This window comes from Centrocercus urophasianus, unplaced genomic scaffold (genome assembly GCF_019232065.1).
Source record: "Centrocercus urophasianus isolate 14NV4802_14NV808 unplaced genomic scaffold, USGS_Curo_1.0 seq_30, whole genome shotgun sequence".
Lineage (NCBI taxonomy): Eukaryota > Metazoa > Chordata > Aves > Galliformes > Phasianidae > Centrocercus > Centrocercus urophasianus.
Genome location: NW_024884867.1, coordinates 3674404 through 3692725, shown reverse-complemented (window position 1 = coordinate 3692725; position 18322 = coordinate 3674404). Strand labels below are relative to the sequence as shown.

Below are 18322 nucleotides of genomic sequence, written 5' to 3'. Positions count from 1 at the left end.
AAAACAGTAGAGGTGGCTCAAACTGGCATTCATCTTTCATCAGCTCCACTGATGCCATCTGCCACCTAGCTAGGGAATTGCAACAAGATTTATTTGCTCTGAACTGTATCTACCATCTGCTGGATAACAGAGACACCATACTGAATGTCAGTGCAAACAGATGCAGCAGTTCTTTACTGTGAAGCACACATTGCAGCAAAACAGGCTGTGGGCAGCAAAGGAGATCAGATTCACTGAGAAATCATATTTTTGGAAATAAAAAAAATAAGCGTTCCATTTCATAGATGACTTAAACCATAAGGGAGAAACATAAGTCAATTCACTGAGTCACACCACAGCAGCTACAGATGGCTGAGGGGGTTCAGTCAGGGAAGGCACCCATGATGACTTTCATAAAGACAGACACAGCTCAGCCTCCACCACATACATGATTTACGTCCAACCTACAGACATGGAAGCTTTCTATAAAATGCAAGGATGTTTATTGTTTAACAGCAATTTATACCCAGCAGCTGAAATGCAGCTTAGACTTTGTTCTGGCAATTGCTATCTGTCATGCAGAAAAAGCAGAGGACAAAAATGACATGAATTCAAATGAAACCCAAAGAAGGAAATAATGGAAGTGGCTTTCAATGCAGCTACATGAACAAGACAAACATGAAAACTAAGCCTGCTAACAAAACACCCTCGTGACTCTGCAGTGACCATAGGGGAAATACATAACTGTTTTCACTCAAATGCAATTTCAAAGGGTGAACTTTTTTTTAATACCAATTTGAAGATTTTTATTTATTTATTTTTAAGTCTTGAAAGTTATAGGACAAAAGATAATTTTAAAATTCTATGTATCCTATCTGAAAAGAACGTGCCTAAAATCAGAAGATAGGCTGCTATAGTCAGGCAACACAACCAAATGCTACTGGGACATATTAATCCAGTTACAGGACTAAGAAGCCAAACAAACCAGAACAATTTCTACTAATGCAGGTCTGTGGGTAGGGTAAGAAACACAACATTGATCTTCAACTGAAAGCACAGACATGAGTCTACTCTTTAAAATGTGATTAAATATTTTGGGCTATGTGAGTAACATTTGGTGTGAGCAGCACCGTGTTCTGAGTGCTTAAAATCTGGAGAAAGTGCTTTGCTAAGGAACAAGAAGAAATGCCAGAAAGTATAAATTCCAGAATCTTCCATGCACAACAGGGCTGCAGCTTTACAGATGCTCTCAAAACCCTGATATGACAAACTTTATTATTTTTAAACATAGAAGCTGATGGAATAGAAATGCTCAAATTTGTTACTCCAAATAATGATATCTAGAGGAAACCACACACGGAAAAAGAGCTCTGAACAAATCCAGTGCATATTTAGGTTTTTTTTTTGTGTACACACATCAGTGCTTTGCTACTACAGAACTAAGCTACTGCCTGAGAGTTTATGGTATGCCAACAAGGAGCAGCTTTTCCTTCTGAAGTTTATAATATAGAGCTAGACAAGTAGAGACACATCAAAAAAGATGCATCTCCTCAGAGTTGGAAATGGTTTCTTCTGTTGTTGGTTCTTTTATCTGTAATGCCTGGTTCACCTACTTCCCATGCTTCCTGGCTCCACTACTGTTGCTGTCAATAAGGGCCTCGTCCCAAACACGAAGCTCTGCCACTGCTGTGTTACCTGCACCATTGCTGCCAGCCAGACCGTTGGAATACTCCTCTGTGCCACTGAAGCTCAGGAAGGAGGCGCCGTCACCTGGATGCCGAGAAGTGCTGTGCCTGGAGAAAACCAAAGCAGCCTGTATTTCAGCACAAATACTTGCCACACTCAGGACATTCCATACTTCCACTAACAAGCAATATAACAAATAACGAGCAACCAGCCTGCCATCCCAACTGAGCTTTCACAACCGTGCTCCTCCTAATGATGTTTGCAAGATGGCAACAGGCACAAAAAAATACTGAGCAAAAACAGTGCACTGTCTTCACTGAACAACAGAGAGTTAGACACACATACACCTCCCCCAGAGAAATAAAACTTAGTTGTTTACTGAATCTGATTTCATGGCCCAGAAAGCCAGCATTCCAGACTAAGGAAATTGCTTTGTGTCATCCAGAGACCACGAAAAGATTCAAAGAAAGTACTATCAAGAATAAGACAGCAGGAGACATGAGTGTTAAGATCAGAAATTTTAAAATATTATGAAGTAATAAGGAGGCAATAATCTTTTATTTACAGTAGAATTATGGCACAAAGACTGTGAGGACGATACAATATGAAAATTATGCAACACACAGAGGGATGAGAGCATGCCAAAGGATAGCACACAAAACAAGCCAGGATAACAACCTCCCTTGAAAGAAATGAAAAATGCTTGAAAGAAAACCAGACTGAAATTTCCTGCAGGACTGTTCAAAGGCAGCATGGGAAAAACATCCCTGAAAATTCAGAAGGCAGAGGATAGCACATGCTCCTCACTCTGCTCACTCTGAAACAATATGGAACACAAACCACTATAAGCAAGAGGAAATAACAGCAGGAAAAATATTAAAATTATTGATAAAAGAAATTAGTATTGGCAATTCTGAGTTGTCTAGGATACCAAAATGTTTTTTTTTGTAAACGATATTTAATAAGCATAGAGTGAAAAACAGACAAAACGTCTTCAATAAAAGAATTACCAGGCAAAAACCAGGTAAGAGAATATCTGGAAACTGGAGAATAACTGTGCAGCTTGATAAATGGCTTACATCGAGAGAAGGACCTAATTTCTCTCACTGTAAAATCAGCTTCCCCACAATCATACCATATCCTGTGACACTGGGATCTCACTTCTCACAGCCAACAGTCAGTACAAATTCCCAGCCCTGACCAAAGCTTGTTTTTAAGAAAAAATTGTTTTGAGAACACAGGTACTTTCATTTGCAATCCACTCCTGATGTTTATCATGGCTGTACTTCTTAAGAGCAAAGGGAATACAGGAATGAATGGATGGGTCTGGAAGGGTTCAGCAGTTACTGGGAGGCAAAGCTATGTCTTATCCTAAAAAAATGTTCTGTTCTGGCTACTGGCATAAAGAGCCAAGAGTTAAACACAATCTCTAATAACCCAAATTTGAATGAATCCACGAATAATGCTTTGTATTGCTCATGCATTGCAAGCTGTCATAAGCTACTGTTTTCCCCAAGCTAGAGAAGGTAAACCATTTCCAGAATTGCCACAAGAGAAGTACATGCTGCACTTGATGCAGCACGTTATTGAACTTTCAGATGACAGCCTATAACACAGAGAGAATTTTAATGAAAAAGGATGTTACTGCAAAGAGTACCCAGATCCATCCTGAGGACCTCACCTGCCAGCTGCCTCGTGATAAGCCAGCTCCAGCAGCTCAGCAGAGGAGTGCGTCAAATCCTGCTGCCCACTGTCCTGCATTTCTGCCATATTCTGTCGGGTTTGGTGATGAATCTGGATAGCTTCTCCTGATGGACCTACAGTTACAGTTTGATCATTAGTTCACTTCATCAGCCTCGATTCCTCATTTGTTTTCATTCACTCATACCCCTCTCGTGCCAACACCTCTGCTTTAACAAGTCCATATACCCAGCACAGCCTCTGTTACGCCGCAGAGTACTTCAAGTCACCAGATTTCACACTGGTTCCCTTGTTGGATGAAGAAAGCAATTCCTAGCTGTGTAACGTGCTATGAAACAGACTTACCCACAGGAAAAGTGTGCATCCAGCGCCTCCTGTTAGATGTAAGCTTCATGGGCATGCGTGATGGAGCAAAGGGATTGATCAGTGCTCTCTGGGGTGTGTATCCCCCAGGCCGAATGTGTAGCATGGATTCTGCACTGCCAACGTGGAACCTCCCTGGGGCACTGGAGTCACGCTGCTGAGACTCCAGCATGTTGTCAAGGGCATCTAGAAAGCACAACTTAAAGTCAGCGTGGATCAGCCAAGTAAAAGAAAGCGAATTGCTATGGGATATAAAGACCCCCCAGGGTAAGTGGGAACGAGGAGAGCTGAGGAACAAGCAGGGAGAGATGCTGAAATCAATTTCAATCTAGTCTGTAAGTTGCAACAAACAAGAAAGAGTACCATTTCGCTTGCCATTACAGCATTTCTGTGTAGTGTCACTTTATACCCAAGAAAGCCAACTATGCAAAATTACTCAGAGCTTTGAGAATTCCTGAAGAAACAAAGCAAAAGACTGAAAGAACATACAAGAAATCTCAAGATGAGCACCAAAGAAGCCACAAGTGAGTAATGTATACATTTTTTGTAACGTTCAGATTTGGCCACTTAAATATGAAATTATTTCCAGAAGACAATGGGACACAAGATCTCAGCAAGCTAGCAGCCAGTCATTACTCTTCAAGGTAGAACATAAATACAGTTATTTAGAAATAGGAGGAACAAACTAGATGACTAAGTAGCATTTGTTGTGTTCAACGACCAGAAAACTCCAAGAGAAGGGATGATCTCGTTTAGCACTGCATACTGCTTACCAGAACATGTGAACAATTCCAGTTACTCTGATCATTCCCTCCCCATCAGTCCTGTTCTACACTCTACATCCCCAAGCAGGGCATGTCCTCAGCTGTGCTACACCACCACCCTTCAGACTAAAGGAGTAACAAAAATACAAGAGTATCTATGTATATATTAACTGACAGAATGGGGAGAATGCATGAAAGGTAAATGTGACAAAGTTCCTTATGTGATAGCAGGTCCACACCAGTAAATCCTATTCCCATAGGAAGACAAATATGATATGGAGTATCAGACAGAAAGAAATGAAAAATAAAAGTACGGAGAGCCTTCAGGGACAGAACTCTACTGATCAAGCAATTGTAGGGGGAATGCAATTTACCCAGCAGTGGGCTTATGAAGCTATCACATACAGTCTGAGAATAAAATTAAATTAGAAGAGTGGGGAGGGGGGGGGAAAAAAAAGGGAGACTGTCATCACTGCTAACACACTGAGACAGCTCAGCAGTACTGTCAAAAGGAAGGACCCAGAAAGTGACTTTTAACAACAGTAACTACCCATAGAGAGAAGTTACAAGCAGGGTCCCCCAGGGCTCATTACTAAGGCCAGCTCTCATTTCACAGATTATAGGTGACCTGGATGATAAAAATTTACTTGTATATGTCCACATTTGCAGACAGGCACAGAATAGTCAAATATTAGGGAAGGCAATAGGCAAGGGAAAAGAACACCTCAGTATCGGGACACTTCTATTTAGGACAAGCCAATTAAAGAAATGCAATGGAAATGGACAAGAATGAAGGGAGAACACAAACCCAGACATAGCTGGAACACATAAAAGCTGTAGCACAACTTTCAGTGTGAGCACATTTTCCCCGTATTGACCTGGCAGACCAACGTGAGCTTTGATTTTCTCTTTCCCCTCACCACCTAAGGTATTTTCCCATCTGCCTCAGGCTGACCTCTGGTGCTGGTATAGCCCAAAGAGCTGCTGACTTCATACTGATGCAGGTGAGGCCGTGGGATCATCAGGATGTTGGAGATCTTGCCCAGTGAGCTGTCATCAGAAGCCTGGCTCCTCACCTCCTCTGGGGGCAGCGTGCGGCTCTGCAGAGAAGGGCTGCATGAGACATCATAGGAACTAGAGCTCTTTCTGGTACGACTTTCTCTCTCCCTCACGGATCTGCTGAAAAGAAATAGTTACATGCAGTGATAAGAAAAAAGGGAGAATTCATTTCAGAATTTTAAAGGGGCTTGAACAAGCTCAACTCATGTAAAAGATTCAACAGCCAAGTGCAAAAAAAAAGACAACTAAAAGGGAGCTACCACTGTGTTTTGATTTGGTTATTTGGATACTAAATACTCAGTGCATTATACAGTAAGCTCATGCTCTCCTCCTATTTCTCCAAGTACATTATACATCAAGAAATACACCAGAACATCACTGCTCTCAAACTGGTACACTCACAGTCCTCTTACCTAAAAGTGGTGCAGCGTTGAGCTCTGGATGGACCTGGCAGTCTGAACACCTGGGCATCATAGCCATCGTAATCAACCTGGATGGGCAGGGCATTCTCAGCATCTTTTGGAGCTCCTAAAGCTGAAATAAAATCATACGGTTCTGGAACCTCTTCCAAGAATGTTAAGAACTGCAGGGCAGAAGCATCCAACTCACACCACTAACTAGCAGCTCTTCCAAAAGAAAACGCATACAAAAATCTGATGAGCAGAAGACTGGAAGGGATGCTTGCTCAGTTATCAATGTCTGTGCCTCTGAATCTGAGCTGCTGAGGCCCTAACGTCTTTCCCACATACATCCAAGAGATTAATTACTCAATAAACCATTTCTTGTATAAACAGATGCCTCAAATCACTTCAAGAGGAAAGTGCATATTTTAAGCCATCTTTGCAAGAAATGACAACTCCTCTTTCAGAACACACGCTCCTGACATTAGGTGGTACTAAGCAGAACGCAGGCTTCTCCCAATGCAATTCTGTGGCCATATCACTGACAGCACCTCAAGCCAGCAAATGAGTCCTGTCCACTTCTCATGAATGGCAGTGCAAGCACACCAGCCTGACCCCACTTATTTCTGTAGTCAGGTGACAGGCAGCTAGGACCTATTGCCTCCCTCCACTGTAGTTATTTGCCTAGAACGCAAATCAGAGATCCACATTAACATCCTAGGTAACAACTGTGTGCTTTTCAAGTTCTTCTGCAATAATTGGCCCTTCTGGCATCTCATCAGAAGTGTCTTTGCTGCTAATGTCACAGTCTTACTACAGCTGCTAGTTAGTTAGGGAGTGAGTGTGACAGATCATTCCAGAGGAGGATTACTCACAGGCATCTCGGCTATTTTTTGTTTTCTCAATCAGTGGCTGGAGGGTCCAACAAAGGAGTTATGAAGAAAGAGATAAGGAGAAAAACAACAGCATATTGTAAGGAAATACCCCAGTGTGATAAAGCATCAAATTCAAGCTCACTGAAGCAGCCATAACACATCAGAAGTATAAAAGACTGTATAAAGTATAAAGCATTTCTCACCTAAGTTAATTTTAGAGATCAGGACGGACTGATCCCAACAAACTAGTCCCTCATGCATAACCCCTACAACACCCATTTACAGTCTAGTTTGCAATGTCTTTTAAACAGAGAAATGTAGTGACTACTGTTCCAATATTAACACTGCTAGGATTGGATGCTTGGCTGTGAGATGATTTCTGACCTAATCAGAAAGATACCTACTTTCCTTCCTGCCAGTTTGATCCGTGGAGTGAAGCTGTTACACTGAAGCTGGCTTTTGGACGTGTAGAAACTGAAAGACAGGATAGTTCAGCTGTCTTCTAGGAACTGAACATAGCTGCACAACCACATAGCAGACAATCTATGAATTTGAGCCAGTCATTTGAGGGAAAAAAAAAGGGTATACTTTTCTTTGCTTAAGACAACATCTGAAAAACACTGCAGATGGTTAAGTAGAGAGACAGTACTCTTTTCCTTAAAGACCAGCCTTAGAATTTCATATAACCTCAGTCTTGACCTCCTCTTAATGTATTAACGTCTGCATTCCCCAGTTCATTTCCTCCTTCTACAGAACCATATCAGCTTTCACTGTCTATAGAGTACTGCACAGTTTACATGATTCTTTCCCTAATTTACATGACAGTAATGACTCACACGAACTGCTTGAAAACTAAGGATCTCCTCCCATTTGGGGTAATTATTCTTTAAGATCTGTTCCTTGTCACCTGAATCTTTTAAATCCTGCCATCAAACACCTCTTTCATCTAAGGAAAGGACCAGTGCCTTCCAGCTACTTGAAAAGACTGCATATTTACAACACTTGAATGGTTATTAGTCAGGACAGCCATACAATGCATGAAGATAAAACGAAGTATTAAAAGGAAAAAAAAAAGTTCTGCTGCAGAACAGGGGTTGTAGAAGCTGCTTTTGTTCTGATGTCTAATGGTAGAGAAAGAGCAGAGAGCTTTAGGACACAATGTTTAAGAGAAAGCAGAAAGAAAACCTACCACGCCTTGGGGTAAAGCAATGTAAAACTGAGCCTGCTTTCCTGTAATTGCTCTAATATTTATCCACGCTATTCACATGCTCTTGACCTGTAACTATTCACTGAAGAGGTACTTATTTTTCCCTAGCAATCAATTTAGTTGAAGTGACAGTAATTTTTCTGAGCTTCCTGACTTACTTAAATCATAATTTAAGGCTACAACTCAGCTGGAAAGAGAGCTTAAGATCAAAACTTTTTCCACTTCAAATTGCCTATCACATCTGACATGTTGAATTAATGACCAGAGTTCTGCAACAACAGTCTTAGCTCTGCAAGACCACTGTCCCTGCTTTGTAAGCAGAGCAGCAGAAATAAACGGCAGAAGAAAGAAATCAACATATGTACAGAGAAGAAAGCACAGCACAGATGTTTTGCAAAGGCTATTATCTCCTGAAAAACTTTAAGAGCTCACCTACCTATGGTTTATCCAGTGTGGAATGTTGTAGTCATCACCCAGCCTGGAATCCCCAGGTCCACAGCGATTGTGGAGCTGTAAGAGGAATTCAAGGCAAAGCAACCAGTAGTGTCTGTCACAAAGTAACACTCCTTCCAGGAACAGAGAAGGGAGGAACAGCATGCATTACCTTAAAGAGCGGCACAGCGTGCAATGGTTGCTCTCCCATGCATACCAAGTCCACACCAATGCCTGTAAACAAATAACAGCAGAGTTCAGCTGTCAGAACAGACCACATGCTTTGTATTCACAATAGATTTTAAAAACATGATTGCACTGTAAATAGTAGAGAGCAATCCCACGGTATGGCTACAAAACCACCTGTGGGAATATCAAAAGTGTTTCTTCTAGATTAACATAAATCATGAGGGATAATCCTGCAAGGAGAAGGTCTGTGTGGACTGATGAAGTGCTCCACTATCATTGAAACAAATCAATACCTGCAAGTTCTCTAAAAACCAAATCATTTCAACAGTGTAAACACAAGCCCTCCAGTTGTGGCCCCTCTTTCAAAAAAAAAAAAAAGTACAAAAGTTGCAAGTACTATTTCAGCACAAGAAAAGGGCAGAACTTTCCCAAAGGTATCTGTTACCCTTCACAGAAGTGACTGGTTATTTACCATTGTCTATCATCCGCTGCTTGGTCAGAATCATAAGGAGGCGATCGACTTCAAACACACCCACGCCAGGGGTGATGACCACTGACATCTGCCCAGTCCGATCAAAGTTCCTGTTTATGTAATGCTTGTCGAACACTGCGAGGAAGAAGCAGGGAGCACTTCATCAGAAAAAGATGCTGGATGTATTTCTCAAAGCAAGGGAGTTGACTCTCTGTTGGTAAAGGCATTAAACAAGTTTCCACAAAGCACATGTGAAAGTTAGGACTTGCACGTAGCATTGTTCAACAAGTAATATAAGTAAAGCTATAGCAGTAAGGCAGAAAAAGAAAACAGGAACTGGATACCTAAAAAGGGGTCTTTTTTCATATGCTTCGTGTTCTAACATCTCACAAAACAAGCCAACAAAAAAAAAAAAAACCACACAGCAAACAAAAAAACATCCAGTGCTTCGAAAACAAGCAAACCCCACCTATATCATAAACCCCTCCTACATCATAGCATAAAGATCAGCACTGGTCACTAACGTGCCGTGCTCCCCCTCTCGTGTAAATACAGCCATTCAGAGGATAGAAACATTCTATGTAAAGAGTCACAAAAAAGCACATCTTTGTGGATCCCTTCCAGACAATTAAATCCACCTGTCTGCTAAAAAAAGATGGATCACCTTGACCCAAGTAACATTTGATCAGCCTGCTTTTGAAAGGCTCACAGAATTAAGAAATTCCATTTCTGTTGCAAGAAGTTTGCACACAGACCCACAGCTGGGAGAAACATTTTCATCTGAACAAGGCCATGCATTGGTTCCTGAACCACCCAACACTCAGTTAGGAGAGTCACTGTTTTTTCCAGAAACACACATTACAAACTTTCTTCTGAAGCAGGAAATGACAGTTGAACCACTTCATATTTCTCTCTCCTCAGTGATGTTAAGGAACAGGCAGGAGAAGCCCACAACCATTTACTTGCACCTGTTTTAGTGGCTCCTCCTCTGTATATTTTTATCTGTTGTTCATAACTTACCATTGAATGAAAGATTTATGGCCTCCAAGTAGTTCCCTTGCGCTGATGTAGAATTGAAACCTGGAGGAAAGCCCTCTGGACGAGCGTTCAGAAGGAAAAAATAAATCAATTGTAACTGCATTGGTATTAAGGCCTATTACCTCAACAAATTACAGGCAAAAATGGTGCATCTCACAGAAAGATCTGAGCAAAACAACTTAATCAAGAGAGCACTTAAGTAGTGCAGTATCTGACTACAACAAAAGCTGGAGTTTACAAACAGTTTTCCTAAAAGATTTTTTTTTTAAGAGAGTAAAAAGCCCAGGAAAGGGGTATTCCTTCACCTGCTTGCTCCAGTCGAACCAGCACAGGATACTGGATGAAAAGCTTTTTAATGGTCACAAGCAATGAGGTCCACTCTTCTCGTCTCTCGTTCTGAACTACAACTCTAGAAAGAGCACAGCTCAGTAAGTATCATGACAGGAATACAAACCACACTCACACCCAAGGGGCAGACTAACATAGCAAACAAGATCGTGCGGCCACAGAATGGGAAGTGCTGCCACTTTCAGACATGCATGTTTTCCACAGTCTTAATTCCTAGCAAGGTCCTACAGCTAACAGCACGACGTTCTCCACAAGGGTGGTGCATAGACTGTGAGACAGCTGAAAGAACAGGGAAGAAGACATACTTGTAAAAATCTTCATAAAACCTTCCCTCGTGATCCTGCCGGATGGATGCACGATGTGTTTCAGGAAACTCATCTGAAATGGAGGCAGCACAGCAATCACACTGAGTTCTTGTACAGAAATGCCTGTTGTCTTTTCTAGCAGGGAGTGGTTAACTCCCACTGAAGAGGAAAATCTCTGATAAATATTAGTTGTCCCTCACAACATTTAAATTGCTTTTAAAGCACCATGACAGCTTGAGTACGAGGAAAATTTGCCACATTTTCCTCCAAGTACAGTTTTTACTGCAGTACTGTCACGACAGTGGCTGTGTATCCATTGTGCTTGGTAGGGAACACTTTTGACATGGGCATGAAAAACAGCAGAAAGAGTCTTTGCCAGACACTAAAAATCTCTGATGAGAGGAGAAAGGTTAAAAACAATAATAACATGAAAACACAGAATTTACTTACCTATACATTTTGCTTCATAAAACGTTCTAGAAAATAGAACCACTGTCACTTCATGGCTACAATTCTTCTCCTGTCCAGGAAGAAGAGAAAAAAAACTTTCGCACAAAAAAGGTTAACACTCAGTACATACACATATAGTAACACCCTCTACACCTCACATGTAGGACCTAGATAAAAGTGTACTGCTGTATTTATGTATAGGCAAAAAGACTGTGTCTGCCTCTATGAAATAACATAAAGCTCTGTCCTGAGGAGTCTGTTCTGCTAGGCTTTAGTGCATTAAATGGAAGCATCCTCCATTAGCCTTAAAGCAACTCCCTTCTGTAGTTACCAGGATACAAGATTTCTGTGTAAAAAAAACACAGCTGACTCAATGTGTTTGCTTTTATAAACGTACTCACTGACAGCAATGTGATACTGTTATTTCTTACTGTTCAGATAGATGCCCCTAACAGTTCCATGGAAACAAGACACTAACCTCACTGAACAGTTACAGTGCTAATACACACAATGGAATTAATGAGCTGGAAAGAGCATATTGGCCATCCCCTGCAAAAGGAAAAGCCTGAAAAGCCCTGGTCAGAGAGAGCCCCCAGATCACCCAGGCCCATATCCAACATGGTACACTAGTATCAAAAACAGAACAGAAGCCTTATACACATCATGCAGTGCTCCCAGTAAATCTCCAGGGGAGAAAAAGCACAATGAAAATGAATCAAACCTGTACTTCTTCACATTTGTGAGTGTTATGAGCTATACTTTGCACAGATGTTACACATGTAGGGTTTCAGGCTCTTTTGCCTTGTCTAGCTACCCTTCCAATTTAGACTGCAGATTTTGTATGTCTTGAGTACTGCTACAGTTCACTTATTCATGTCCATAGAAATCTGCTGCCCCAGGCTTTCTCCACAGCTGCGTGGCTAAAAGGATTTCAGCCTCCAATCCTACCCTCTCCCCTAATGCAGGGCTGCCAACAGCAGCTGCACCTTGCTGTGAGCCAAGGCGTGCACTGAAACAGGAGATGGCTCTTTGTTGTTCGGCAGTGAAAAGATAGTGAGGCTTTGTTTGTTTGTTTCAGAGAGCACCGCTTCCAAGAGCTTGCACACCACCAGTGGCCCCAATCTACAAACCAGCAACACAACTGGGTTACATAATGCCAGGGAACCATTGGGAACTAAGCCCTGGAACAAAGACCGTGCAAAACAAACTTGAGTTGCACCTGCATCACACATGTAGCAACTTAAGGCCAGTCAGACCTGCCACCCAAACCAACCAACTGCATGACAACCACAGCAGATGCAATAGAGCAGTACTGGAGCCACCTGCACACACACAATTTACCAGCTGACCTACAGTAACCACTCTTCTGCTGCCCAGGAGCCATCTCTCTTGCTTTTGTAAACCCTAGTGCTGCCTGACACAATGTGGGCCTTCCTCAAACAGCAGCTCGATGGATTCATGAAGATGGCACTGACGTCTTATTTCAGAACAGGATGAACTTGAGCAGCTATTTACCTTCCATTTTGTGAAGAGGTCAGCAAGGAAACCATTCACAGCTTTCTCAAAGTACAAGTCCCCTGCAAAGTAATCACACCCAAACATCAAACAATAGCAACTACCTCAATTACAGGCTGTATTTTACACTGAGATTCTAGGAGTTATTTTTAATTAGGATCAGAGCAATTTGCTCTGTGCACACTGAATGCTAACAGTACTAAAGAGGGCATAAAAAAAGATTTAAAAGCAGGATTACGTTTCAGACGATTTAAACAAAACTGTTGTATTGTCACACGGATCTGACCTTTACATCCGTTCTTCCAACACATTTACAACATGCTGGGAAAGCATCTGTACTGTCTTTTAGAAATAGCATTCACAACTGATCCCCTGCTCTGCTTTGGAAAGCTGCCCAGCTACATATGCCTAAGCACATGGTCAAAGGAAGGGGTAAGAAAGCTGCTAAAGAACTAAGGCAGAAAAAACAATAGGGCAATGACAGAGCTAAGAAACTCATTCTAACCTCTCGAATTTTGAATACTTTTAGCAACCTTCCCCTGAGCTAAAGGCAGAGCTCTCCCATCAGCCACTCTCAAGAGAAATCTGTAATATCGAGACATTCTTTGCTTGGGTTTTCCATTCATTTCTGCTTTCAGGGTTCCAAGCCCTCATCACCAAACGTTTGCAACACAGAAAAACCTTTGCAAGCTTCATATTCAAGCTGGTCCCCTTGAATTAGTTGCTGAGATAATGACAGCCAGGCACTACAGTAACAACAGGAAAATTATGGGGCACTCAGGAGAAAGAAAGCGTGGCACTGTGAATAAGGCTCTAAGAGAACACCACAGCATACCTCAGAGCAATGCCTCCACCAAAGGTGGGATCTTTTAGTTTTCTACAAGTGGTAGAAAGGTATCATAGTGGCTGTTTTCTAGTAGCAGCAGAAAGGACAGCTGCAGTCCTGCACACTCAGAACCAGGCAAGCCAGTTAACCACGTACCATAGATATCAAAATCCCACATTTCACAGCTCATCTGGATGAAAATATAAACCATGGCAGAAGTGGAGCGGAAGACCACCTGCAGGGGAATTAAACATCTTTCAAACAAGGTACATTCACAACAAGTGCCAAACGTGGAAGTTAACTACCAAGTAAGTGACATGACTGGGCCCACTGCACTGTGAGGAATTCCCCCTCCAAGGGAAGAGCAATCAGTGAAGAACAGTTGAACTTCACTGATCACTCATTCTCCTTAATTTGCTGCCATTTTTCAACTCACTACACAACCAGCTCATGTGATCCACACCATCTGTCAGTAAGACAGAATTAACGAAAAGCTAGCAAGGGAAAAGACTTCCTTTTCTTTACTCCCCAAAATCTTACCCGTGTGTCCTCACTGATGTATCCACAAGTGACTTTCTCACTCTTAACCCATAGTTCACCTGCTTGTGCCCTGGAAGAAAAAAAGTGCACAGTATTTATTAGAGAGAATATGAAGATCATAGAATCAACATTTTCCTAGCAGTGTATATTTCTCACCAATAGCTGGAAATGCTACAAACGCAGCTAAGCTTAAAGCACTTCTCTTCACACTTGGCTCTGAGGACAGAGATTTCTGTCTTGCTCTCTAATTTCCCCATATCCAGGACTAAATGAACATAACACACTGACCTGATACCTGCAAATTCCACCTTCTGGGTGACATATGCACAGGTGCTGACCTACGAAAGAACAGTTACAGGTGTTACCAGAACAGTGGGCTTAGAAAGAGCAGACAGATTAGCATAGAAAACAAACAAGCAAGCAAACAAAGCGCTTGAGCACCAGACTTGGGCCATAAAAGCATGAAAACCAGAACCTCTCAAATGCAGCATGGAAAACAGTTTTTAACAGGAGCTGATATTGACTGGGCTCTTCTCTCTAATTCACTGTTCCTACAGGAGTCGAAAACTGTGCTTCAGAGATGCAGGAACAAAAAAATAAAAATAAAAAATCCGATAGTTATTAGCAGTGCTATCAGAGAGAGAACACTGCAGCATTCCTGTTTGAAAGACATTTCGATTCAATTCCTTCCTGAGGTAGTAAATCATTCAAATTCAGAACGTGGGAAAAAAACCACTAAGCAGCATTCAGTACCCAAAGCAGTAACTAACATTACTGCAACAGAGTAGGAAATGATGGGAATGTCATTTTTTTCCTTATTATTTACATACACTTCTCCAACACTAAGGTACTGCTTAATGCTGAAGTTCCACAGGAGCTGCTGACACTGATCTTCTTCTCTCTCTGTAAAAAGCTTATTTTCTTCTACAGTCAGCAAAGAAAAAGGTCTATAATATTCTCAAAATCACCTCCACCCTACAATGAGGGCAGCGTGGGCCTTACCAAACTTTTCTTCAGTCGCCACATATCCCCACGGCCAATATACTGATCTTTAAAAGTCAGTTCCACCAAGTCCAAGGTCACTTCCTGGGAAATAGAGGAAAAACAGTGATTAGATTTCATTGGTTGTTTTCAACACAGCACCTTTCTGTTCTGCTAAGAGCCAAATGTTGCATCGAGGGCTGTTCTAAGCAAGTCAGTACTGCCAACAGCTGCAAGACAAAGAGGAAATCCCATCTGAACAGCCACCAAAGTTGTGCATGTACCTGAAACTGCATCACAGAAGACCCAGGACTATCTGTGCTACAACTCTCAGATCAAACCAAAAGCGCAAAAAACAAATTCCACTCACAGCATTAAGGAAACCCAGTTCCTGCATATGTTTTGTCATTTATTGAACAACAACTCCAACTGAAGCTCTTCATACAGTTGGACATTTATGAGAGATGCTTCTTTTACAAGGTACTCTAATATCAAATAATGCAAATCCATGGCTTTTCTTTGGACCGAGGCACTTACGAGTTTCTCTTCCCTCTGCTGAGTTATCCTGAATTACTGGAAGGAAAATGTAATTGAAATGTCTAAATTCCTATTAACCAGGTCCAAAAACTTCAAAAGGATGCTGAAATAGTGGGGAGAGAAGAAAGGGACCCACACAAACACACAAACAGAGCAAGAGCCCAAGCCGCACTTTCTTCAGAAAGATGGATAAAGATGCTTCCATTAAAAATTAAAACAAGCCTTTTTTCCCCCAACACTACTATGAATGGAAGTTTACAGAACCCCAGTATGAGCTAACAGATGGAAAAAAACTGCAAAGCCACACACCTTTGGGTCAACAACATTCACATGGACATCCTGGTACGGCCGCAGTCGGAAAACCTGTGCAACAGTCTGATCCACACTTATTGTTTCTGCCACAGCAAGGAGAAAGGACAGAGAACACAACCAGAAGGTGTCAGGCATTTACAGATACAAAAGCAATACAATGAGGTCGTCATGAAACACTTAGGACCTCAGCAAAAGACAGAAACTTCTTTCAATTATTGCCCAAATTAAGACTCCTTAAAATCAAAGCAATGGGGATCGACACAAAGTTCAGCATGAATTCATTAATGCCAGAAAAATGCAAAAAGAGAAGACATCCAGTCAGAGAGTGCAGATACAAAAATTTAAGGCTTAAGTTTGTTGCTTTTTTTCCCTCCAAACTTTACTCAACATTACTGAACCAAAAGCAGATTTAAAATTTGGCTATCCATTTCCTGATGGAAATGATAATCCTCTCATCCTGGATAAACAAAGCACTCAGCTTCTTTAAAAGTTACATTAGTTGAGTAATGCAGATATTTGAAGTCCAACCACACAATCTTTGTCTATGATTTTACTGTGCACTTCACAAGTCTAGGGTTTTACCTTTCTGCAAGTCTTCCTTCAGTGATTTCACTTGCAGGAGCAGAGGGCTGTAGCATGCAAGGAAGAAAAAAAGCAGACAAGTTGAGGTACCAACAGTGTACTCCAGTTAAACCTATATCAAATCTATTCGGGATCACAGAGAACAGAATAAGCTGAACAAAAACGTTATCCTTTTCCAGAAGGTTTCAATACACCATCCTCTCTGCCTGCGACCCCATGCTGTTCTTTATACCCATTACAACTATAAGGTACTATGAGGTACTTTTTAGGTAAAGATGACACTCTAAATGGGAAACGAAGTCATACAAGATCATCTCAGAATCTAACACAGCTATGCTCCTGCTTTTTTAGTATATGCTGTAAGATGAGCCTTCAGACTGCAGGTTTATGTTTTTATAGCAAACCAAGAAGTTTGAGTTCTTCCTTGGAGATGCTACAGATAGAAGAATAACTGCTAGCTAATGACAGCTCTGTGAAGAGAAAGACATCACTGACCTTGCCCAGTGAAACACCAAGCACAAAGGATTACATGCACTTTGCTTTGAGCAAGAGCTCCTGCTACAGTTTATTTCTCTTTTATTGAGAAAAAAAACACGGCAAAGCCTCTCAGCATAGAACCTGCTGCACTTCAACACATCCTTTCAGTGCTCTAACCACACTTGACTTATCAGCAAAAGGAGAATTCACCTGTATTCATCATTTGGATGTGCAATTTCCACAACATCTCCCAGCTTGATTTGAAGAAATACTTTAGGATTCACCACCAGTTCATCATCTGCAAAACATAAGCAAATGAGGAATGTGACAACGAACAAATACACATCAAACACAGACACTCGCACGTCTACACACTCCTACTTACTCAACACAAACTCACTGGCCTGGGATTAACACATCACTGATGTACCACGTTCACTACAGAACAACACCCCTACAGCCATTTTGGTCTGGACAATTTTGTGAGCAAAAGCTTTTCTTTCAAATCAAAGGACTTTTATGGAAGAGTTGTTCAGCAAGAGAGCATGCCTTCACTACACAAGTATAATCTTCTTTTGTATTTTACATGTAAAGAGTACCAGCAAGAATTCAGGTATCCACAGAATCTTGCTAATAAACTTCAGTACAATGCAGTGATTTTAAGTCTACAACTAGAAAGTAGGCAATTAAACAGTATTGAGTTCACAAAACCACTTATTTTGCTCCTACACCTATCTACATGCAGCAGTAACTCACTGACATGTCTGCCACTCTTTGTTAAGAAAGGACCAAGGTACAAGTTAAAGAAAAAATGAGAAAACAAAAGGAAAAGAAGTAGAATGAAAGAATTGTATTTTACAAGTGGAATTCTATTCTGTTCTGAAAAATAAACCTGATTTTATTCTGCTGTATCTTACTGTTAGAACCAGTCATTCCACACTGCAGCAGGTAGCATTGCCTCCACTGCTTTGTTAAAAGAGCAATACACATCTCAGAGCCTTCAGTAATAGTAAGTGTGGTTCAAACTGATGCAAAGTGAGACACTGACCGCTGCCTCCAAAGCCCTTCTTGTGTATGACCAGCTTGTACACCTTGTTAGTTCTCATCTTGAGCTCCTGTCCTTCTCAGTTACTTCGAGTAAAAAGGGCGGAGGACATCCTGCATATCTGCAGCAGAAACGAAAGCAAGAACAGGTCTCAGCACAGCTGTTCTTCAGTGACTCTGACAGCAGCGTCTGTACTGAAGTTTAACCTTCTCTATGTCAGGAAGAAGCCCAGCGCTGC

At 41.4% G+C, this 18322-nt stretch overlaps 1 protein-coding gene across 8 annotated transcripts in view; it reads right to left on the bottom strand.

Moving 5' to 3' along the window:
- DEPDC5 (DEP domain containing 5, GATOR1 subcomplex subunit) overlaps positions 1 to 18322 on the bottom strand; it is a 42085-nt gene that overhangs the window by 23181 nt on the left and 582 nt on the right. For 4 of the 8 annotated variants that reach the window (XM_042828730.1, XM_042828734.1, XM_042828735.1 and 1 more), the window contains exons 2-24: positions 18088 to 18205; positions 17250 to 17337; positions 16563 to 16609; positions 15978 to 16063; positions 15153 to 15236; positions 14439 to 14488; positions 14151 to 14220; positions 13767 to 13845; positions 12785 to 12846; positions 11270 to 11339; positions 10820 to 10892; positions 10472 to 10575; positions 10149 to 10223; positions 9129 to 9263; positions 8640 to 8701; positions 8472 to 8545; positions 7233 to 7302; positions 6829 to 6865; positions 5966 to 6086; positions 5449 to 5672; positions 3712 to 3915; positions 3347 to 3482; positions 1675 to 1772 (exon numbers count right to left, since the gene is read on the bottom strand). In XM_042828730.1, coding sequence (XP_042684664.1) covers positions 1675 to 1772; positions 3347 to 3482; positions 3712 to 3915; positions 5449 to 5672; positions 5966 to 6086; positions 6829 to 6865; positions 7233 to 7302; positions 8472 to 8545; positions 8640 to 8701; positions 9129 to 9263; positions 10149 to 10223; positions 10472 to 10575; positions 10820 to 10892; positions 11270 to 11339; positions 12785 to 12846; positions 13767 to 13845; positions 14151 to 14220; positions 14439 to 14488; positions 15153 to 15236; positions 15978 to 16063; positions 16563 to 16609; positions 17250 to 17337; positions 18088 to 18145 — 2107 coding nt within the window. In that variant the 5' untranslated portion in view covers positions 18146 to 18205. Of the gene's footprint in view, positions 1 to 1674; positions 1773 to 3346; positions 3483 to 3711; positions 3916 to 5448; positions 5673 to 5965; positions 6087 to 6828; positions 6866 to 7232; positions 7303 to 8471; positions 8546 to 8639; positions 8702 to 9128; positions 9264 to 10148; positions 10224 to 10471; positions 10576 to 10819; positions 10893 to 11269; positions 11340 to 12784; positions 12847 to 13766; positions 13846 to 14150; positions 14221 to 14438; positions 14489 to 15152; positions 15237 to 15977; positions 16064 to 16562; positions 16610 to 17249; positions 17338 to 18087; positions 18206 to 18322 lie in introns of those variants that run through there. The other 4 variants (XM_042828733.1, XM_042828736.1, XM_042828737.1 and 1 more) reach the window with 3 other exon arrangements.